The sequence below is a fragment of the Uloborus diversus genome, chromosome 4 (assembly GCF_026930045.1).
Source record: "Uloborus diversus isolate 005 chromosome 4, Udiv.v.3.1, whole genome shotgun sequence".
NCBI lineage: Eukaryota > Metazoa > Arthropoda > Arachnida > Araneae > Uloboridae > Uloborus > Uloborus diversus.
The window spans coordinates 192,561,970-192,586,234 of NC_072734.1; the positions used below are offsets into that span (position 1 = coordinate 192,561,970).

The following is a 24,265-nucleotide window of genomic DNA, read 5'->3' on the forward strand; positions in this document are numbered from 1 at the left end:
TTTAGTTTTTCTTAAAAAAATATGATCAAATAGTTAGAGGAACAGTTAACAATATTTTAAAATTTTTGCCAGTTTCTGCCGGTTTTTACCGGTTATAACCAGTTTCTGCCACTGACAGGGCAAAAACCAGTTTCTGCCGGCAGAAAGCCAACCCTGGACTGCAGTGTCTGCATGCAGCAAACAAGCTGTTTGGTACAGTCAAGCCCTATTAACATGAACTTGCTTAATGCAAAATTTCGCTTAGCGCGAAATAAATGTCACTCCCTGTCAGATGAAGCTACAAATCAGGGATGCCCACAAGGAAATATGGCGCAAGTTGCACCATCAGATTTTTTTTTTTTGGGGGGGGGTAAATTTTTTAAAAATTTATTTTATTGAATTTATTTACTAAATTATTTTTAAATCAAATTTATTTTATTTTATTTTATTTTATTCTGTTTATATTTTATTTCATTTATTTATTAGTTGCTGTGTGTATGTGTGTATGTTATTGGTGTAGCACACAGAACTTTCTAATAAAATAATAATAATAAAAAAAATTAATTAATTAATTAAGAAATTTAAAAAAAAAATTATTAAAAATATTTTTAAAAAAATAAATAAAAAGAGAGAGAGAGCTAAGAATAAAAAATAGAAAAGGGAAAGATGATTGAGAAAAATTTAAAATTGTGGGGCGGGGGATTTGCGCCATTGAACTTGGGGGGGATGGGCACCCCTGCTACAAAATACATAGTGTTAAATCAATTCCTTAACACAAAGAGGCTTTAGACGAAGTCCCGCTTAAGATGAAGCAAATTTTGTAGTTTTAAAGAAAAAAGGGAAAAGAAAAAATGAAATCCCCATAAATTTACATGAAATTGCTTTTGAAAGTCGAAAGATCTGCACTTGAAAGCAAGCGATATGGATGGCAGAGAGAAAATTTCTCCATAAATCGGGAAAACATCGTTGCTTCAAGAAAGAACAAGCTTTACTTGTAGACTATGCTTACAGTAAAAAAGCTTGGATGAACAGTGAAATCTTCACCAAGTGGTTTACAAACCTACATTTAAAATTTCATCGTAAAAAAAAAGAAAATGTCTAATTCTGAACACTTGTTCTACTCATGTAGTCTACTCATGTAGTAGAGGTTTGAGGTCTAAAACCGATAAAGTGCTTTTTTTGCACCCTCAACACTGCAGTGAAAATCCAGTCTTGTGTTCAAGGAAAAATCAGATGCTTGAAAATGCTCTGTCGTAGAGAAATGGTCCGAGTAGCCATTGTCTATTTCGAATCACTTGTGTTTCTTACTATATATACACTATAAATTTTAATGCCTGGGTGTGCATTTTTGCACAAAGGTACTTTGGTTTCTATTGTATTTTCTGAGACACAAAAGCAAAAGAACTTGTCAGCCTACACTAAATCTGGTAAACGTCAAAATCTGTTAACACGAAATTTTTGGCGTCCCCGTCGAGTTCATGTTAACGAACTTTGACTGTATTCCCTTGCTCTAGCTAAGATGCAGTAACTCACAACTTATTACCCAATTTTTCACTTTCATTTTACAAAGTGAGCCACATGGTGCTGCTCACTGATGGTTATTCTGTGTAAAGTGTATTTCTAGGGGTGCACTAGGTGGTTTACCTTTGGGCCGTGGTGGTCTGATCGGACATGTGGCCGGAGGGTCCTGGGTTCGATCCTCGCTGGTCAAAGATCCACTGTCTTTATTAATGGTGACTGGGGAACGTTAAATATGCTCGTGGTCACAAAGTCCTCCAAGTGAAACGATACCTCTGGGGGTGCTGGAGCAGGGATTGTTCGATTTCTGGTCTGGTTCAAAAAATCAGAACTGACTTCAGGGTCCCGTTCAACTGGTTAAGCCACAAGTAATGGCAGGTGCGTGGAACTTTGGAGTGAAAAGTGGTTTACCTTTTATTACTAAGTTAATTATAATAAGGGTTAACAATAATTACAAATAAGCATTAATTAGAGCCATGCCCTAGTGGACGCCCCTGTAAAATACATGAAACTCAAAATCCTAGGTTCCAAGTTGGATTCTATTACGATTGCTATTGTTTTTGAAAAAAAAGGGATGCTGCTTAAAATTTTCCAAACCAAATTTCTTCATTGTTTATCCACTGGATATCATGCTGGAAAATAATAAAACGTGTTTTAACTTTTATTGCTAAGATCCCTTTTTTATATGTGTACCATTTTAATGGGTTAAATTGTCTAAACAACCTCTTTTTTGTGAAATTCTCAAAGTAAGTTTCTTAAAATGTATTATAATTTAAAAATAATTTTTTGTAGCAATTGATGTACTTCACCTATTTTCATTTGCAGTTTTCGGCAAAGCATTCCATGCCCTAGTCAAAATTGCAGATGATTTATACATCGAAGCTCTCCCGGCCGGAGTAAGTGTTTGTATACTGATTCCTAACTATTAACTAATTGGTTTTTGCCGTACTTATTGCACCAAATATCATTTAATTAAATTGATACATGTTTTTGAAATATGTCATTGATTTTTACTTTCTCTTCCAGCTAGTATTTCATACTGTGAATTCATCAAAATCTGCATATGCATGCTTCACATTCAAGCCTGATTTCTTTATCTCATATAGAGATGATTCGTGTGAAAAACGTAAAGTTTTGCTCAAGGTAAAATGACTATTACTCATGCTGTTCCCCTGTTATTTATGAGTTTCATGAATAAAATTGTTGTAATTGAAATATATATACAGGTAGTTATCAAAATAATGGAAACACTGAGACACGTGTGGTGTTCACAACCATACTCTGCAGTAGGGTGGAACAAAAATGACCTTAATTTTTTTTTTCAATTTTTTTGGTTTGCCGTAGGGGGGAAAAGTTGTCATTTCAGTTTAAAAAGAAGCAGAAGAAATTTCATTGCTTTACTACAACATCTTTAGGTGCCGCAACGAACTTAAAGTTTGATAATAACCGAAATTTCCATTTAACAATGAAATTCGTTTTTATGCTTTCCTACTGTCTATAACGGCATAAAATATGACAGTAAATACATTTTTAAGCATTATATTAAGAAATAAAATACTAATTACAAAGTACAGTTTTTAAAAAAAATCGTAATCTTTACTAATAATAAAGCTGAAAGTCTGTCTGGAGATCTAGATCTCTGTCTGAATCTCTGTGACGCGCATAGCGCCTAGATCGTTGGGCCGATTTTCATGAAATTCGGCACAAAGTTAGGTTGTAGCATGGGGGTGTGCACCTCGAAGCGATTTTTCGAAAATTCGATTTTGTTCTTTTTCTATTCCAATTTTAATCACATTTACCCGAGCAAAATTATAAGATGAGCGAGTAAATTACCAAGTTGTCATAACGTGAAACCGTAACATGGGCAAGCCAATTGGCGAGAAATTCTTCTTACATTATTTGTAAATATACAAGCAAACCAAATGACCTTTTAATTTTTCTACAACGGGCAAAGCCGTGCGGGTATCACTAGTATATTATAAAAGACATTAACAATTCCATTTTTACCATTCAAAGTATTCTTAATGATTGTAAATTATTGGCTACACCTGTATGATGTTTGTGTCTACTTCTTTGACACATTGTAGTTTTTTTTTTTTTCTTTTTGTACAAAATAACTCTTTCTTCCAAATAACTCTTGAGTCAATTTTTCGTCTCCTGCGACTGAACTATACTTATTAAGAGCCGCTTACTGGTTACAAGTTTCACTTTGTGGGATTCACTAGACAAATGTTTTACCAAGGGGGGTTCGGTTATTTCATTTTCACCCCATGAGATCAAATCGATGTAATCTTTGGCAGCAAAAATTAGTTGTTGAACTTTAAACTTCTAAACCCAGCCTCTACTTTGTGTTCTTGCATTCAACACACGTCGTAATCCAAGTTCTCTTACATTTCTACGCTCTTTGCATAACATAGCCAAATGGAGATTTTCTGTTGCATCAAAATACCCATTTCTTTATATAACTCGGTTTAAATGTTCTTAAAATCATGAGAGAGGTATCGTGAATGTAAGATACGTTCAAATAAATGTTTAGAGCCGTAAGTACAAGAAGGTTTTAACTTGACGTTAAACCACACAGCAGCGTACGCATTGCCCACTTGATCCGTAAAAGAAACAGATCCCTTCTTGAAAATGTATGAATGAATAAGGATTACTATTAATATATTTCAGTATTATTATTTGTTTCAAACAATTTAGCGAAATGCCACGCCCATATAAAGGAAACTATACTTTAACAATGTACTGAGTCAGAGTCTTGAGATTTTCAGTCGGATTTTTAGTTGCCACGTACAATTGAAATATACGGCTTGCAAATGTAAGTCATCTGGAGTGGGGAAGTTTCCCCAGGTTCTTTGAAAATAAATCTAGTGAGCAAGTCCCACTTGATATAGTGACACACATATCCAATCCATATTTGTGATCGGTACTTAATGTCCTGTATGTTCTCAAAAAGAAGGCTATTTTCAATAGGTAAGGAAGTAACCACAGGAAGATTAGAACAGGTGTCCAGCTGTTGACCTATTTTGTCTTTAAATTCGTTTGATTCTTTTGTTTTACCATCTAAAAATCCATTATGCTTCTATTCCTGTTGTCTCAAAGAAGCTCTTGACCAAATGTAATCTACACTGGAAACTAAAAAGACATATATTTCACTTACAGAAAGATCTTTTCCAGCCGCACATTTTAAGCCGTGTGTAATAAAACAATAGCATTTCATTACATCTTCGTAAGTAGGTAGTAAAACTTCATTGAAATCGCTAAAGATTCCAAAAATAGGACATTCCGATGTTTGTCTCGTCTGCACTTGTTTAGACTGAGCCATTGCAACTCACAACAGTGAAGTATCTTACCAACTAACGGAATTTTACGTTACTCACTAACTCAACTCCACAAAGAAATTGACACCTGATCTGAGCTTGGTCCCCCTCACAGAAATCACTGCTGACCATCCCCGCCCCATTTAAACATCCGCTGCTGCAATGACTCAAGCTCCCAGATGCCAGTGCATTCGGCAAAAAGTGTTTTTGCGAAAATTACTTTGCTCTTGCGGCACCTCAAGACATAATCCGAACAACAAAAAAAAGTTATTGTGAGACCTGTTGAGCATAAAAATTGCTTTTCGACAACATTTGAAATATAAAGATAAATTTAAAATTTTTTTAAAAAAAATTTAAAATGTAGCAAAAATTGCAATTTTGCAAAACTTTATGCTCTTTGCGGCACCTCAAGACGTGCTTCAATATTTTTCATATTTTTTTACATCTTGATTGCATGAAAAGGCAACTTTTCCGCACTACGGCAAATTGAAAATCAAGAAAAAAATTTTCCGTTCCACCCTACTCTGCAGTAAATGTTCTGTTTAAAAAGGAGCCCTTCTTACTATGATCATTCACACTGGTGAATCCAGATGGTGATTTAGTTCTGTGGTCACTTTTGCTGCTGTTATTCACTTTTTATAGACCCTAATACTTCAACACTCGTCGGTTTCTTTCACTGAGCTTCTCTTTCCTTAAACTGCCGAGCTTGTCTTACCGCAATATGTGTAGGCTATCATGACTTTAGATACTGTACCTCTAGAAACGACAAAAATTCGAGATGTTTCATTTACATTTGCTCCAGCTAGACGTGCTCCAACAATTTGGCCTCTTTTAAAATTTGAGAAGTCCGACATTTCACGCTCTTGAAAAAAATTCAAGACTTCCAGAACTTTAATTAAGCCACCATATACAACCAGAATATGTACATTGCTAATTTTGAAAAAAAAAACCAGCTGATGTGTGCATCACATGACTTCCTTTTACTCCAATTTAATGTCATTTCCCCATGATTGACAGTTTTAATGTGATTCAATAGTTTACTCTCTAAATGTCACCAATAGTGGCCAAATCAAAACCAAATTAAAAAAAAAGAAAAAAGTTGCCAAATTTGTCGCCAAGTTGGCGACCAAAAGACTGGCGATATATCGCCAAGTGTCCGCCTAATTATAACACCACTTGAGTTTACATCAAAATTAACAGCGATTTCCCCCCAAAAAAGGGCAAAAGACCCCCTTAGGAACATCCGAATGGTACCAAAAAGGAAGGTGCACAACTAGACCCCCCACTAGGAGTCCACGTACTAAATTTAAACTTTCTAGGACATACCGTTTTTTAGTTATGCGAGATACATACACACGTACACCCATACGCACATACGTACATACAGACGTCACGAGAAAATTCATTGTAATTAACTCGGGGATCGTCAAAATGGATATTTTGGGTGTCTGTACATTCCTAGGCATATATCCATGCTTGGTCGAGTCGAAAAAAAAAACACAACATTCATTCGGGGGTGAGCAAAGTGGAAATTAAGGCCGATTTTTGAGTGAAATTTTTTTCGCAAATACAATACTTCCTTTTTTGTAAAAGGAAGTAAAAACAGACATTGAGTTTTATTCTTTATTACTTATGAAGCAGTCAGAAATGTCACTTTTCTTCACAGGTGTTTCCATTATTTTGATTACCTGTATATGTCATATATTGCTGTGCTAAGCACACAAAAGTGGTATCTGCAGTAGAGCTCAAAAGGAGAAATTCATGATTAAAGTTTTGCGACTTGTTTCTTTGATTTGTGAATGAATTAAATGATCAACTCACGGTAGAGTTGTTTCGTAAATAACTTATCTAACCTACATAAGAGCGTAGTTTTGTAAAATTCTTAATTTAAAATTAATAAATGCAAATATGATAATTTTCTCTTCAGAACCTTTTTATATGCTAGGTTAATTTCACTGTAAGCAACTATTACTAGACATTTTTAGGGCTATTTGCACATTTATGGCAAAAATAGCTTAGTAAAATACGCTTACTGTATCATTAAACAGTACTGAAAATATCTGCTTATTTTGAACTTAGCTGCCGCTTTATTTTGTTGATACAAATCTAACAGAATCTACCTTAAAGTACCATTTTCAAAATTTCGGACATTTAAAACTGTAAACCATAATGATTTTCTGTTCTTTATAGTCTAAGAATGTGTTGATGCTATCAATTACAATGTTTTATTTCTAGATTCATTGTTACCCAGCATTAAGATAATTTTGACAACAGACGATACTTAAAAATATAATTGGCCATAGAATGAATGCATTTTTTTTTTTTTTTTTTTTTGAATGAAAGAATTAGATTTGAATATTTTACATGCAGCTCATTTTTAATAATTTGCATTCTAATTAAAATTTAAGTAAAAAAAGCTGAATATTTACTTGAATATATATGCAAAGTTGTACTAGTTTTTGATATGGAGCTATAACAACTATTCAATGGGAAACTAATTTTACTAAACTAACTCTGTTACAATACACTGCTAGGTTTAGAGAAACAGGTCACAGTGCAGATAGGCTCCAATATTGTAAGGCAAGGCGTAAATTTAAGTATTTGGTACAGATTTAGAAAAGAGAGTTGGAGCAAAGACTGGCAGATAACATAAACAGGAATCCCAAGAGGTTTTTTGCATACGCTAATTTGGGGAAAGTTCGAAACAGTCATATTGGGCCACTGGTTGATGAGCACGGAATTTTAATTCAGGACGATAGTGATATTGCTAATGTTCTTAATAACTTTTTCTCGAGTGTTTTTAACGATAACTGTATCTCAACAGTTGACACCAACAAGACACAAGCTATAGTACAGCTTGAGGACTTTGTATTTTCCAGGATGACGTTTTACTTCATTTGAAAAAAATTAAAGAGACTAAGGCTCTGAGACCTGATAATATTTATCCAAAAATTTTAGTTGAATGTGCGGAGGAATTAACAGATGTAATCGTAAATATTTTCAATGCTTCTTATAACTTGGGGACAGTGCCAGAGGACTGGAAGCTGGCTAACATTACACCGCTCTTCAAGAAAGGGTCTAAAGGGAGTGCGGGAAATTATAGACCTGTGAGTCTAACTTCGGTGGTTTGCAAAATTTTTGAAACATTGATGAAAATTAAGATAGTAAATTTTCTAGAGACTAATAATCTTTTGACTAGTTTTCAGTACGATTTCAGGAAAGGTAAATTTTGTGCAACTAATTTATTACATTTCTATGACAAAGTTACCATGGCGTTGGACAATAAGAAGCCTGTAGATGTTGTTTACATTGATTTTCAAAAAGCTTTCGATAAGGTACCGCATGTTGCTCTACTTAGCAAATTAGCTGATATAGGAATAGGAGGGAAAACTTTCATTTGGGTAAAAAATTGGCTGACCGGAAGGAAACAAAGGGTAGTTGTAAGGGGAAATTATTCTAATTGGAGTGAGGTCTTAAGCGGCGTTCCTCAAGGATCAGTGTTAGGGCCTGTTTTGTTCATTGTCTTTATGAACGATATTCACAAAAATATTTCTGGGAACATGAATTGTTTTGCTGATGATGTCAAAGTTATGGGGACTGTAGAAAATGAAGAACAAGCAAATCAGCTGCAATAGGATCTAGATCATATTACGGAGTGGGCTGATAAAAGGGGTATGGCTGTTAATGTTGGGAAATGTCAAGTGCTACATTTAGGGCATGGAAATAAGTGTACAAGTTATATTTGCAAGGTTCAGTCATTAGTCAGGCAGACAAAGTTACTGATCTGGGGGTCTTAATAAGTCAGGTTTTAAAGTTTAGCCAACAGTGCAGCATTGCTAGCAACAAAGCCAATAAGATGCTTCGGTTTATCAATAGATCTATATCAAACAAATCTAAAGAAGTTCTTCTGCCTTTATATAGAAGTTTGGTAAGACCCCATTTGGAGTATGCTGTTCAGTTTTGGTCTCCTTATCTTAAGAAAGACATTAATGTATTGGAAAGGGTTCAAAGGCGGGCTACAAGGCTAATAAGTGGACTTTCCCACTTAGATTATGATTCCAGGCTTAGAAGGCTTAAAATGTACAGTCTTGAGCAAAGAAGAGACCGAGGGGACATGATTCAGCTGTTTAAATTTATTAAAACGAAAGATGTTACATGACTGAAGTTTAGCACTGAAAACAGGACAAGGGGTCATTGTTTTAAGCTATTTAAATCTCAGGCTAACATGGATATTAGGAAAAATTATTATTTTAGCAGGGTAGTGGAACCTCGGAACAGCTTACAGGAAGAGGTGGTAATGAGCAAGGGAGTAGATAGTTTTAAGAGGGCCATTGATCTTCATTGGGGATTGTAAATTGACTAGGTCCAGTCTAGCTGGGTCCAGAGCCTGTTGCTGGTCGTCACTTTTGTATTTGTATTATTAAATATGCTGCTTTACTAAGGTATAAAAGTCGTATCTACAAATTACTAAGGAAAAAAGTGGTAATTGTGCAGATACCACTTTAAACACTTAGTATTTCTCACTTACAATTAAAATTGCCTTAGCAAACTGTGCAAAATGTGCAGTTACAACTTTTTTCTTAAAGCTTTTTTTAATACTTTGCTTTCACAAATCGCCAAAAAACTTGAGATTTAGGTAAATTAAATGACTAACGACCACCTGGTGACAATAACTCGATTTTGATAAAATGTGCAGATACCACTTTTGTGCTTAGAACGACAGTATAGTGAATTAGTTTTTGAAAATATAAATGAATTAATTTATATTAATTTAAATTTGTATTAAAAAAAATCTGTTTTGAATGGCTTTTTGTAAAATTGATTTTGTTTTCACTTATGTATACTATTTCTGTTTCAGTCATGTCTTATGGCATTTCGATCTCTCCCCACACTCGAAAAGAATGTCGAAAAATGTCTTTTTGATATCACCAGTATGCCGGAATATTTGCATCTAAAGTTTTTTTGCAAATATGGTAAGATTTTTTCAGTTTTTCTTTGCTTTATGTTTCTGTTGTAATCAAATCAACAACCCAATTTATTGTCCTTATCAGACACTTTAAAAAACAGGACTTGAATTTTTTTTTTTTTTTTTCACTGTATTCTTTTTACCTGAATAACATACAAATAATTGGGAAAATAAGTTCAGTACAACCTCGTTGTACATTTTCGTTATCTCGAAAATCTCGGGACGGGGGAAAAATTCGAGATATCGAGTTTTTGAGTTATTAAGGTATTTAAAAAATTGCTCTAATAACTCACAATTACACTATGCTTATGCTTATCCTGCTATATGCATTGCTGCTATATGCATTTATATATGTACTATGGGACCACTTTGATTTACGATCAATAAAGTAGTCTTCAATATATTACTAGACTTGAAGTTTTAAAATTGTTGAAAGTGCACAGGATGAGATTTTGAAATAAACAATAATTTCAACTTGGTTTTTTCACCTAAAAATTTAAAAATTCTAATTCTATCTTCAACCATTTCTATCATTTGTCGGGTCCTCTAGTGTACTATATTTTTATGATGTATTAATACATCATTGATGTAACAAAGTATAATATAATTCCTTTTTTATTCTATATTCATAAAATTACTGGTAATTTAACAATTTTAATTCATATTAAAAGTGCCTAATCAAATAATAAACATTGGTCAGAGAAAAGGAAAATATCTTATGACTGTGCACCGACCAATGTATGTTTTTTAATTCTGAATCATAACTGTAAAAGTAGCTAACAGAAGAAAAACGAGTGAAACAGCTAATGTTAAATTAACTCCACTAAAATCGGTAGAAATGTAAAATGAAATGTTAGACATTTTTAAGTCTACATATTGTAGTTATAATATGAGAAAATAAAGGGTGATTTCAGGATGCATTTGCTACTTTGAAGACTTTTGCTTGTGCTAATTGTGTATCAAAATATCGGATTTATATAAAAATATCGGATATTTTCGAACCCTGCACACAATAGATGATAAAAATGCAAAAAAAAGAAAGAAAAGAAAATGGAAAAACTTGCAGTTACTGCCCTTTAACACGGCAGTATACTCTCATATGTTTATTAGTAGTACAACAGCCATATAGGGTAAATGTGATCTGTAGTTTGTTTTTTTTAACTTCTCAAGCCTCTATCAGCTGGGCCTAAATTTCAGCATCCCAAACCTAAATTTTTGAAGGGGAAAATTCTCAATTCGCTGAAAAGTTTTACGGAATAATAAAATACAATCATGCTCACATAGTTTAAATCACATTACTAAAGCCAACTAAAAATTTGAAGATGTGTGATATACCAGAGTGAAAAGAATGCACGCCCATTTTCAACAAATTAACAACATTTAGTTAAATAAAAATATTGCAAAAGAACATTTTCAGCTATTTGTAAGAATAATATTTCATATTCCGAAACAATTTTGAATATACATTAGTGCTTTGATTTTCCTAAAGAAGTTTGTTGATGGATTCCATTGCTCATTGCTCACCCAATATTATGTTGTTTCCTCTTTGTGTCTATATGCAGGGGCAGATTCAGTAATTTTTGTAAGGGGGGTCAAGTTTCAATGGCCAGCGTTATACTTCCAACATAAAAAAGTATCAGTTATGGGGGGGGGGGGGGCAAGAAGGATGGCAGACCTCCTCATATGCTACAGAGCCCCCCCCCCCCAAATGAGATCAAATATCTTATCATTTCAAATTGCTCCCCACCCCTCCCTTCCCTAAATTTTGTGCAACTTGCGACATAGATCTTGGCGCAAGTTGCCTTAAAAAATAGTTGCCTTAAATTTTCAGTAAAAGTCATTCTTCTTTAGGTAAACAGGCTGGATATGTTGTTAACTTTAAATATATTTTTCTTTTAAAATTAAGCAAAAATGTCAAAAGAGCAATAGCCCAGTAATCGAACTCAGCCAATCCTTTGAAATATGACATGTTGAGAAAAAATAACTTGCAGATAGAACGAAGCAAAAAAAAAGGTTAACGTTGATTTCATGTACTATTTTTTCAGATCTTAAAATTGAAGTTTAGTAACAATCATAATAAAATTCATGCCACAGGAAGGTCAGCTGACCCTTTGATCCTCCCCTGAATCTGCTCCTGTCTATATGTGACTTATTTTTTTCATTTTTTTATAATTGTTTTTTGTTTGTTGTTGATAGTTTAAAAATAATTTCAGGCATGACAAAAATTTATCAGCTAAACTTGATTGAGAATGAGACTGTTCAAGGATCTTTTCCTAAAAGTGGATTTCTGTGCAAGCTCAGTGCCTCTTCTAGGTTCGCAAACACTTTAAGATTTTTGAATTGGTATAAATGAATCAGCTTTTTTTTTTGGTTCATTAATTATACTTTCTTTTTTAGACTCTTTCATGATGGAATTCAAAATTTTAGTAACTCTGTAGAAGAATTGACATTAACCGTGTGTACAAACAAAGTGATTCTTCGGAACTATGTCGATGATGAGCCAGGTATTATTTTTTTACTGTAGTTCTTTAACCTGTTCAGGACCAACGGAAAGAGGAAAAAGCGCTTTCCCAGGCCCTTTTCTCCGCAAGAATCAATGCGCACGGGCCCGGGCGATTTTCGTAGCTAAGCCTAATTTTATTTTAAAATTCGTATAAAACCATTACTGCAGTTGAATGGGCCCGAAATTTTGATTCACTATCATTAATATTCTCTGAATACATTCCAGCAATATTTTCATCATATTAAAAAACAATAAAAATGAATTTTGAGGAAAAATGGTGTTTTTCCTGTAAAACAAAAGACTATCTATGTAAGTGGGTTATAAGTTTGCATACGAGAATTCAAAACACAGGGTAAACATTAGAAAATCAAAACAAAAACAAAAATATTTGAGACAAAAGTAAGAAATAGCCTGAATTACATAAAAATATAGACTGTTGTAATATTTGTAAACTTTCTAAAGCAAGACGTATTTCTTTTAAACCGATTGGGGCCGTAAAATCTTCTAAACCTCTTGAACTCCTACATATGGATGTCGGAGAAGTTCTTACTTTATCTAATGCGGGTAATAAATATTTTTTGAGTGTGATAGATGACTACTCTAGACGTGTAACTGTATATCTTTAAAAGAGAAAGTCTGATGTCTTTAATGTTTTTCTAAGATTTTTTACTCGTAATGAAAGACTTTTGGGTTTGAAAATTAAAGCAATTCGTACAGATGGGGGAGGTGAATTTTGTAATGAACTGTTTGACAATTTCAGGGGTCGAAGTAGTCCTATATATCCTATATTTCCTATATTTTCAAAAAAAGCATCAAAATCGTCCTATATTTCCTATATTTTTCAAAAATGTCCTATATTTCCTATATTCCCGTTTTATACCATATATATCTTTTAAAAAGAACGGTAAATAAACTTTCTGACATCGGATTTTTCGCTGAAAGTACGTGCTCAAACGAATTTCAAACTAAAAAACTCAACTGACTAAATTCTGCAACAGGCATCTTCTCTCATTGGCTACAGCAATGTGACGTCACTCTATAGTGGATGGAGTTTCGAGAACTAATACTGAAGTTGGTTTTAGAATTTTGCATTAGAGGGGGGTGGGCAACAGCCGTTTGTTTTGTTTTCCATCATGGTTTTCGTTTTCGTTGGTATATTTTTGCGTTCGGTGCATTTTCTGATCGGAATGTTCTAATTTTCTTTTTGCAATCTTTTCTTTTTGTGGAATTTTGAGATCGTGGAATGGTTAGTTCCTTATGATGTTAAAACGTAGTTTGTTGTAATAAGTGGAATTATAATGGCGAAATCGCATCGCTTAACAACATTTCGTGTGGAGTTGTTGAACCAGGAGGACATTCTACAAATTTTGGTGCATGGTGCACTAAAGGAAAAAATGATTTTACCGCTTTTTGCCATTTTTGCAACTGTTCAGTGCCCATAAGCAATAGTGGATTTTCACAATTGAGGCAGCATGCTAAAACATTCAAGCATAAAGAAAACTCTGAAAAACGTCAGAAGGATCCTTCTCAAGCTCTGTTTGTTCTTAATACAAGTGGTAAAGGGTTCAGTTTAGATATAAAATCTAAGAGCAGTGGAATTAGTACTTGGGCCGTGAGTGAGGAAGAAAAAATAAAAATTATCTTTGTTCAAATTTTGTTTAGTTATTTAGTCTATAAAGTACACTTTTTTCAAAAATTATTCTTTCAACTACTGAATAATATATGATATGTATTATTCCTTTTTTCATAGCAAAATTATTCATATAATGTGTCCTATATTTTTTGTGGAAAATGTCCTATATGGGACAAGTCAGTCACTTCTACCCCTGCAATTTTTTAAATAAACATGGTATATGACACGAGAAAACTAATCCATATTCTCCGGAAATGAATGGAGTGAGTGAGATATATGCAGACATTAATGGGGGGAGTTCGTGCACTTCTTAAGGAAAGTAATTTGCCAGGAAAATTTTCTGGAGAAGTTGCAGTTTGTTTCACATATGCTTGGAATAGATCTTGTCATGGGAATAATCGTACCCCATGTGAACTTTTTTTGGGGAAAAAAACCCTCTGTTAAACATTTCCGCATTTTTGGCTCTCTAGCTTTTGTTGGTGTTCCAGCTCAGAAAAGAAAAAAATTAGACAATAAGTCGAAACCAGGAATTCTTGTTGGGTATGCTCAGACTACCATGGGTTATCGTATCTGGCTGGAGGATGAAAATAGAATTATTGAAACTTCTAATGTCAGTTTCGATGAAGGAACAAAAGGGGCAGATGTTGTACTAGGTACCGAGATGTTACATGTTGTACTAGGTACCGGGTTAAGTTGTCCACAAACTGTGAAATATTTACCTGACAACTTTGATGATTATGATGACTATCCTGCCAAGTCAGAACAGGAAGTTGAAGGTCAGGAGGTGGATGAACAGTCTAGTGGAGAACCTAGTAGTGGATTAACGCCATGTTCTGAGATTGTTTGGACTCGTGAAGCTGTTCCAAGACCGTCAGGAGATCGAACTGATATTTATTACAGGGTAGAGGGGTCAAAAATTCGTTTGCGTTCTATGAATGATGTAATTAAATTTTGTAATGAAAATAATATTGAAGTTGATGAGTCTTATTTTGACTTTTTAATTGTAAAAATTTTAAAAGAAGGTAAAGTATCTGATCTATTGGAGGGAAATCTTGCTGAAATTAAACTTCCTCGAAATTTTAAAGAAGCAGTTAATTCAAATGAAGCTTCACAGTGGATAAATGCAATGGATCAGGAAATTCAGACAATGCACAATTGCGGGGTATGGGTGTTGGTAGATCCACCTGATAATGTTAAAATTTTGGAAAATCGGTGGGTATTCACTGTTAAAGAAGATCACCTAGGAAATATAGTTAAATTCAAAGCGCGCTTGTGTGCACGAGGTTTTCTTCAAGAATGTGGAGAGTCGTTTGAAGGTGTTTTTAGTCCTGTTCTTGATTTTCCTATTATCAGATTATTTTTCTGCATTTTTGTGCTTTTTCAAATGGTGTCATCTACATGTGGACATTAATAATGCTTATTTGCATGCCAAATTGGATACTGATGTTTATATGAAACTACCTAGTGGTTATGTACAGGAGCCGGGAAAAGTTTGTCTATTAAAGAAAGCTTTGTATGGTTTGCACCAGAGTGGTAGGATGTGGTATTTTGAACTCCATGAAACTTTATTGAAAATGAATTTTTCTAGTATAGACTTGTGTAATTGTTGTTATATTTATGAAAATAAGGTTCTTCTTCTGTTTTATGTTGATGACATCATACTTTTTGGTAGGTTGAAATCTGATTTAGATGAAATTGTGAATGTTTGGAGAAATTATTTTGATTTGAAAATTTTGGGAGAAATGAGAAAATTGTTGGGGGTTGAATTTGAAAATATTAATGGGAATTGGTATATTCATCAAACATTATATATTGATAAAATTGTCAAGATGTATTCTAGTTATAATATTCCTATTAGCAACCTTCCTATTACAAATGGTGTAATTTATTCTAAAATTGATTCTCCTAATTGTGTGTCAGAGCAGGAAGAATGTAAATCTTTACCATATAGAAATTTAATTGGTTGTTTGGCCTATTTGGCAAATAGATCTCGCCCTGACATAACATATGCATTAAACATTTTCTCACAATTTCAATCTAATCCTGGAATGAAACATTGGCATGGTTTGCTCCGTCTTCTTGGATCTGTTCTGTATACTAAAAATTTCAAATTGAATTTATCAAATGTTTCAGATTTAAATCTCAAATGTTATTCAGATTCTGATTGAGCAGCAAATAGAGATGATAGAGTTTCAATAGGGGGATACATTATATTGTTAGATAACACTCCTATTTTGTGGAAGACATTTAAGCATAAATGTATTGCTCTTTCTACTATGGAGAAAGGCCTGATTACTGAATAGGCCAACTAGGCCCTGGCCTAGGGCCTCGTATATTTATGGGCCCCCAAATGGCTGAAATTTCTTTAGTCTATGGCTAAAATTGTTTCAGTCAACGGCTGAAGTTATAAAGTTTGAATACATGGGGCTCCAAAAAATATTTGGCCTGGGGCCCCTTGATATCTTAATCGGGCCCTGTATGGAGGCTGAGTATGTCACACTCACAGAAGCAGCTAAAGAGTTTATTTGGATTATGAGAATCTTTTGAATCATGAAAAATTGGGTTTAAATTTGAAAAATTGTGATATATTTTGTGATAACATTGCTGCAATAGACTTTTCTAAGAATCCTATACAGAATCAGAGGAGTAAACACATTGACATTAAATATCATTTTTTGAGAAATTTGGTAAATGAAAAACTATTTAAATTAGTATGTGTGAATTCGAAACTAAATTTAGCTGATGCCTTGACAAAGCCATATACTAAGACACAACTTAGAAATTTTTGTGATATCATTTTGGGGGAAATATGATCTAAATTTATATTTGTAATAGTTTGAAATTTTTTGGGCATGTAAAATTTTTGAAATTCATATAGTTTGATTTATTATTAATATGTGAATATAGTAGACCTTTTTTGAAATTAATGTGGATATTTATGTGTAACTTTTGGTTCTGCATGTGGCAAAAATGGGGCCGCTTGTTAGTATTTTAGTCAAAGTTTTCATTTAGATAAATAAAGTAAAGTAAAAAAAATAAATAAAATAATAACCCACTGTTATTTCTGCTAAAATACGTTTTTGTCCTATGCAGATTGCCCAGAGATCGCAGATCGCGTTCGGACAAATTGCTCCGATGTAAACAACATTGAATCTGTAGTGACGTCATTCGGGCGATTCACTCATCTGAACTGGATTGGGTTTTGGTTAGTTCTTGTGTGTGATAACCGTGTGATGTTTTTCTAAAGTTTTCATGAGTGGCAACAGTGCTTGTTATTTTGCATAAGCGATTGAAATTTCGACTGTTGGTTGTTCCACCATGTGGGTTTCACGGTATTTAATGCTGCAGTTTTGAGAGCTCGCTCTCTCTCCCATATTTTTCTCGTGTGTGTAGTGTGCACGTTTGTGTCGTCCTATCCAGTTCAGATGAAAATGGCTTAGTTTTATTGGAATGTTATTTCGTGTAGATGCATCTATTCTAAAGTAATTCGAAATAAGTTTTTAGCCATTTTTGACGAGATGTTGTTCGTTTCAGTATAAGTGTTTTATTTTTAATGTTCCTGTTGAACAGGATTCAATGTAAGTCAAATACATTGTATAAGTATTAGCTCTGCTAAAATAAAAGGATATTTTTTTCTTCTGGACTTTGTTCGTCATGTGCTTATTTAAACTACTACTCTGCTAATTATTTCCGAGGGCTGAAATGCTTCCTTCAGCCCCTACAATGTCCACTTGCCATTAACTTGGGCTAAAAAAACTAAACACTAAAACCCACATCCTCAGTATCACTTCCTCCAATGTTCAAAATTTCATGCCTTCCTTTTCATATATGATTCATTCATCAGTTTTTACATCTGACCCTCTGTTAAAAATTTCCCTCTTTTATCCATCGTGATTGGAATAACCATAATCCTAACCATACCGAATATGATCCAGCAAACTCAAAACTGAAAATTTTACTCCCACCCCTAACCAATAAACATTCATACTTTTCATTTCAGTAAAATATAAACAAACATATGGAGCAAAAGTCATAAATCTGAGCTCTTACTAATCCAGCTTCAGATGCTGTAACAGGTGCAATGTTTCTTATCCAAGTCCACGGATAAAAAAAAAAAAAGAATAGAACCGAAAGCAGATATTGAAGGTCAACACTCTGTCCGTTAGTATTGAAAAAACTAACGGACTTCAACCGCCATCTAGTGTCATTTAAAAACTCAAATATATCGTTCCAAACTGAGATCACACCAGGGCATATTTTAAGGAAATTTGACTGTGTGGGCAACTCCAACTTCCTCGGAAGGGGGGGGGGGGGAGGATTGTAAATGTGCAGTTTATGTTAGTTGAATAATCGTCAAAAAAAAAATTGGGGTGTGAAAATTGGAATTAGGGAAATTATTGCTAATGGTCGTTTTGTTCGATAGGAAATGAGTGTAAAGAACATAAAGGCTGTGACTCAGCATTTAAAATAGTTCAAACAGTCACTGAGTTTTTGAATTTTTTTAAATTTCATTCATTATAATACAACCATTGATTTTCATTTCAATAACCAAATTCAAATAACATTGTCTTTTTCAAAAAAAGATTTTCATATAAAACCTCTCTTTGTAAAATTCAGCTTCTGGTTTTCCTTCTCTTCGGTTTTTAATTTGCAGAAATTTTATGACGGATGACCGCGGGTTGAAAAAGGCCGTCCCACAGCCATTTGGAGCAATATTCGGAGCAATATTTGGAGCAATATTTGGAGCTCCACCTGCATCGAATGGGGAGTTGCCACGATAAGCAGGGTTGGCCGAATCGGACCCAATGGGTTTTTTTGAAAAAACCCATTTAAAAAAACCCATTATTTAGCCCATTTTTGGGTTTTTTTAAATTTCCTGAGAATTTTTTTTTCAAAAAATAATTAATTTAAATACTTTTACAATTTAAACTTCTTTTTTATTTGTTCTTCACCACAGACAATGAACACAAAAAATGAATTTTGAGCTTTAATAGTATTTCTTAACTCTTAACGGCATTAAAAATATTCTTCAAAGATTTTAAATAAATATATTTAACTTTTTTCTTTAACTGGTCAATAAATAACTCAACTTATCTTGATCAAGTCCTGTCACGTCTGATTTTCTCAATATTTGTAGATTGTATAGAGGAAACTAATCTAGTTAAAAGGCTTTCATGTAAATTATTTTCTGCTAACCAACACGTCACAAATCTCGAATAAACACAAGGTAATTTTTTTAGAAATAAACAGATTTTTCAAACGGTCTACAGAAAACAGAACAGGTACAGTATTTTCATTATTTTACAAAAAAGTTTAATATTTCTTACCCTGTACACAGAAATAGAAAAACAGGCAACATAAAATTCAAAGAAATGTCTTGATTACGCTGGAATTCAGTAAAAAGGGATTTAAACGACTTGAGGCTCTGCAGTTGCATAACAAAATGCATATTTGCATAACAAAATGAAATACTATAAAGTAAAATGCAAAAAAAAAAAAATGTAGTAATTGAAAACGAACAATAGATTTTATCACTCGAGAAGTAACTTTGCCTTAACTGTTGGTAATAATGAAAATTAAAAAAATCTGAAACTTTAACATTCTTGGGTTTTTTCGTCTTTTATACTTTTCTTCAGAAAACTCTGAATTTTAACTAGTTTTCGAGCTTTTTACCCGAAGATAATTTTTACACTTTGTCCATATACTTATGCTACAATATGCTACAAGTACCCCACATTTTCCCTAAAAAAAGACAAAAAAACCCACATTTCTTTAAAAAAAAACCCAACTTTAGTTGGGTTTTTTTGGGTTTTATTTAAAAAAACCCAAAAAACCCTGGGTCCATGGGCTTTTTTAAAAAAACCCGGGTTTTTGCCAACCCTGACGATAAGTGTTCCAAGCACCTTTTTGAGTGGCCCTCTTTGGATACGACGAACATTTTCTTTAGTCTTGTGGAAGTGCAGGAACCAATGTCCGAATTTGCTGGGAGAGTTGGAATTCGATCAATGAGCGGCCAGCTTTCGCATACCGAATCCGAAAATTCAGAAACTTCATTCGAAAACAGTTTGGAAAGTAAATTTTCTCCGACGGAGATTATTTCTGCTGCTGATCCTGCAACGCATAAGGCTTTGGCAGTTTTGGAGTGAGAGACATCGTTGTTTAATAGTTTTATTTATTTAAAAAACTTTTGCTTGTGGGAAGGGTTAGGGGTCACACTTCCATTTTTTTTTACAGAAAAATAAAAAATATATAGAAACACATAACTGTTGGAAAAATTTAGGAAAATGTAGGTGGGCAAGGGTTAATGGTTCAAATTAAATGCAACCTTGTTGGGTTAAATATTAAATTGTGAAGTGAAACTTTGTAAGATGCTTTATTCTGTGAGTTGCATGCTATTTAAAAAAATAAATGGGTGTATCATTTCATACCTTTAGAAAACCAGAAAAGATGCATCAGAAAGATGAAGTAATGCAAAACATTAGTTAAATTAAAACATGAAGAGTGACCCATCAATTATTATCTTATTTATTTATTTATTTATATTTTTGAACTTAACTTTGTTTGAAAAACTATTTTGTGGAGATAATATTATTTTCTACTGTTAAATTAGATCCCAATAAAGTGGTTCATACGGAACTGACGTTAGAATCGGAAGAATTTGACATTTTTGAAGTGGAGCAAGAAACGAAAATTACTTTTTGCCTTAAGGAATTGAAAGTGAGATTTTTCATTAATATTAAATTAATCTTTTCTGTGAGCATTCAAATTATCAATGGATGTAAGATCTGATGGTGTAAAGTGATCAATGCGCTATAGTGGTTATACATCAAATACAGGGTGTCCCAACGAATAACTAATACGAGTTGTAAACGAATTAACTAATAAATGAATACCACGTAAGTGTTTTAATAAATGATTGCGTGAGTAAACAAACTAAGCTATTTCACTTTGCCCCGCATGTACTCGGCTACTTGAGCAAAATATTTCAAATACAAATAAGCTTAATATTAACTAAATAAATATTGCACCGTGTATTAGAAAGTTTCAATTAATATTCAAAATGTTAATAACAAAAACTTAATCATTTTTTAATGTCAAAAATAACTTTTGACTTACAACAAATATTACAATAAGAGTATCATTTTTCGAAAATTTCCTGTACAGTAAACCCTTGTTTTACGCGGGTTTATTTTACGCAGTTTAAGATTTGACACCTTTATTTTATTTTACACGGATGAGTTTCGATTTTACGCGGATGTGGCAATGCATACAGGCCCCAAAGCAGAATACTACTAAATTTGCGACGCACGTCGCAGAACTGATGCCTGAGCTGCAGAACAATGCTACTCAAATGTGAGAGAAAAAACTCAAATTTTCTGCAGAAATTCTACAGATTTCTGTGAAATTTCTGCAGAAAATCTGCAGAAACTGCAGTTTTTCTGCAAATATCTTCCAACTCAAGATAAATTTTTTTAAAAAAGTCTGCAGATATCTTTAAAATACCATTAAATCTAAAATTCTTGGAAATTACAATAATTCGGCGGAAAGCTCGCAAAAAATGTTGAATTCGATAAGTCATCTGCAGGAACTTAAGATTTACTTCGAACTTAAAGAAATCTACAGAATTTGCGCAAAGCTTCTGCAGAAATTTCATATTTTAAATCTGAAAAGATTCTGATTTTTCTAACGCTTTTGGTTTTTCCCTCAATCGACCCTCATCCACTGCAGTTTCCTCCATAAACCTTTTTTTTTTATACATTCCAACGTCTATCGCCGAAAATTACGTGTCTTGTTTGAGATTTCAATCCTTTTGTATCCAAAAAATAATTCAGTTATTTAGAAAGTTTTTAAGTGTTTTATTATTTGCTACCCTAACTCGACTCATTTTACTTATTATTTAAGTAATTTATTATTTTTTTAAACATTATTTTAATTTCTTAGAAGAATTTTTAGAAAATTTTGTATCTTTGCTCTTTTTATGCATTTTAGGAAGCATGTAAAACATTTTTGGAGAATCTCAATCGGTTTAGGTTCCACAGAGATGCACAGCAGCAGTAAAGTATTGAAAAGTGAAAAAAAAAAAAAAAACTCCTGTATGAAACGATTTTGATTTAGGGCTTCCAATTTGTGGAAAAGATCACGTTGGTTGCTTGTGCATACAATGCGTGAAGTACTTGCTGAACAATTTTGGTCAAATGATTTTACATTGCAGAACATCGTCAAGTATTCTGCTTTGGGGCATACAGGTAAAATTTTCCCCTCTTTCAGAATCCAAACTCCTAAAGATTGCAGATTACACGCAGTAAACTGCATTTTGTCCTGCTAATAATCGAGATTGGGCCACTGGAGACATTTTATGCGATGGGTTCCAGAGCTCTTTCCAGAAGTAAAGTTATTGAACTCGCACAGTCCAGAACTCACTGGAAGAAGAGCTTTCAGGAGTGACAAAGGAGGACAAAACCAACGAGGATACTCACTTTGGTGACACACAATCGAAAAAGTCCACATTGAAAATTTTGAGCCATTCCTAGACAATAGAAATAATCTTTCTGATCTGTTAGTGAAGGAAGATTCTATCATGGAAATGACTCAAGTGATCATGGATGCGTTAATGCTCTGTGAAGAACTATAGAGAAAAATTCTTAATAACTGCCAAAAGACTATCATAGTCAGCTCCTCTTTTTAAACAGGACAGGAAATCAATTTATGTTTTCTTTATGCATGTTGTACATAAAAGTCGATATAAGTACACGAGTTAAAACGAGAGTCTACTGTATCTACCGAAATATAGTTATACTTTTAAGTAGGGTCTGGTGGGGTAAAGTGGTCATAAAATCGTAGGTTTTCAACTTTGGTGGAAAATAAAAACAATAAATTCTTTAAACACTTCAACTTTTTTTGTTGTTATTTTACATTGCATTATTAAAGAACACAGTACATTGAAGTTTAGAAAAAAATATTTTAATTTAATTAGTTTTATAACACTTTCTTTTCCCTTTGTATTTATGACCACTTTACCCCATGGAATGGGGGAAAGTGGTCATAGCCTGGGGTAAAGTGGTCATAGTTAAAAATAAATGCAAAACCATATTAAATAACCCTAATATTTGTATATTTCAGTTATTTTTATGGTTACAAGTATATGCACTAATATATGTGTGTATACACGAGTATATACGTGTCATGTAAACATGAGTAAACACGTTCATATATGAGTAGATACATGTGTACATCAGCTACATGCATGCACGTACCTACTCAAGTATATACATGCATACACGAGTATATAAGCATGTATACGTGATTACCTAAAGGAGTGTTGACGTATCTACACGAGTATATATGTGTCATGTTTATATACGTGTCACGTGTATATATGCATATAAATGAACGTCATATGCATGTATGCACTTGTATCTCGAGTATACACGTGCATACCTGAATATATACGTGTGTAGTAGACGTATATACGCATATATGTACAGGTGTACATGTGGGTACATACACAAGTGTACATAAATGTACAGTAGAACCTCTCAATAAGGGACACTAAGGGGACCAGACATTTTGTCCCTTAAATAGAGGTGTCCCTTATTCGGAGGTGGATGAATTGATGCATGCCGTGTACTTAGTAGCATAATATCACAATAAACATTAACACTAACACAATTAATACTTATGATTAAATACTGAAAATGTTTCTTATTTCTTATATGCTAAATAAAATTCACAATTATTAAAATTTCTAAATTGATATTATTTTATTAATTAAAATTTAACTAAAAATGTTGTAATGGCTAAGTTTTTTATCATACAGAAATAATTTTGAAGTAATTCCTTATATATATATTGAATATGTTATGTAAATTACAATGTAATACTGCATGAGTTACAATTAATGTTCAAATTTTAAGTTTTATGTACAAAGCTAATTAGCTGCTGTGCATTCTCCGTTGGCGCTGAACCTACTTGAATAAGTTGTTGAGAGGGCAAATCATGCATGTTAATTTCAGCAAGTTTTTTTTTTTTTTTTTTTTTGCAATACATTACTTGTTTCCTTCACATATGTTTAAGTCAAACTTAACTCAAAATATATTTTTGGAGGAAAAGGGAAACTTGAATTCCAGTAAATTCATTATTTCTTATGCGCTAATCAATTATTTTTTGCATTTTTTGGCTTTGTGACTGTCCCTTTAACAGAGTGTCCCTTTATTAGAGGTAAATACATGGAAGTACCTATTCAAAGGGACTGGGACCAGAAAAAATGTCCCTTAAATAGAGGCGTCCCTTATTCGGAGGTGTCCCTTAATGGAGGTTCTACTGTATATACGGATATACACGAGTTA

The 24,265-nt window shown here is 33.3% G+C and overlaps 1 protein-coding gene across 1 annotated transcript in view; it reads left to right on the forward strand.

The window, feature by feature from the left end:
* The window catches only part of LOC129220074 (cell cycle checkpoint control protein RAD9A-like), a 56,704-nt gene that overhangs the window by 10,736 nt on the left and 21,703 nt on the right, over positions 1-24,265 (forward strand). The window contains exons 2-7 of the mRNA XM_054854411.1: positions 2,323-2,393; positions 2,524-2,640; positions 9,676-9,790; positions 11,997-12,096; positions 12,181-12,287; positions 20,530-20,636. Of these exons, the coding sequence (XP_054710386.1) occupies positions 2,323-2,393; positions 2,524-2,640; positions 9,676-9,790; positions 11,997-12,096; positions 12,181-12,287; positions 20,530-20,636 (617 nt within the window). The remainder of the gene's footprint in view (positions 1-2,322; positions 2,394-2,523; positions 2,641-9,675; positions 9,791-11,996; positions 12,097-12,180; positions 12,288-20,529; positions 20,637-24,265) is intronic.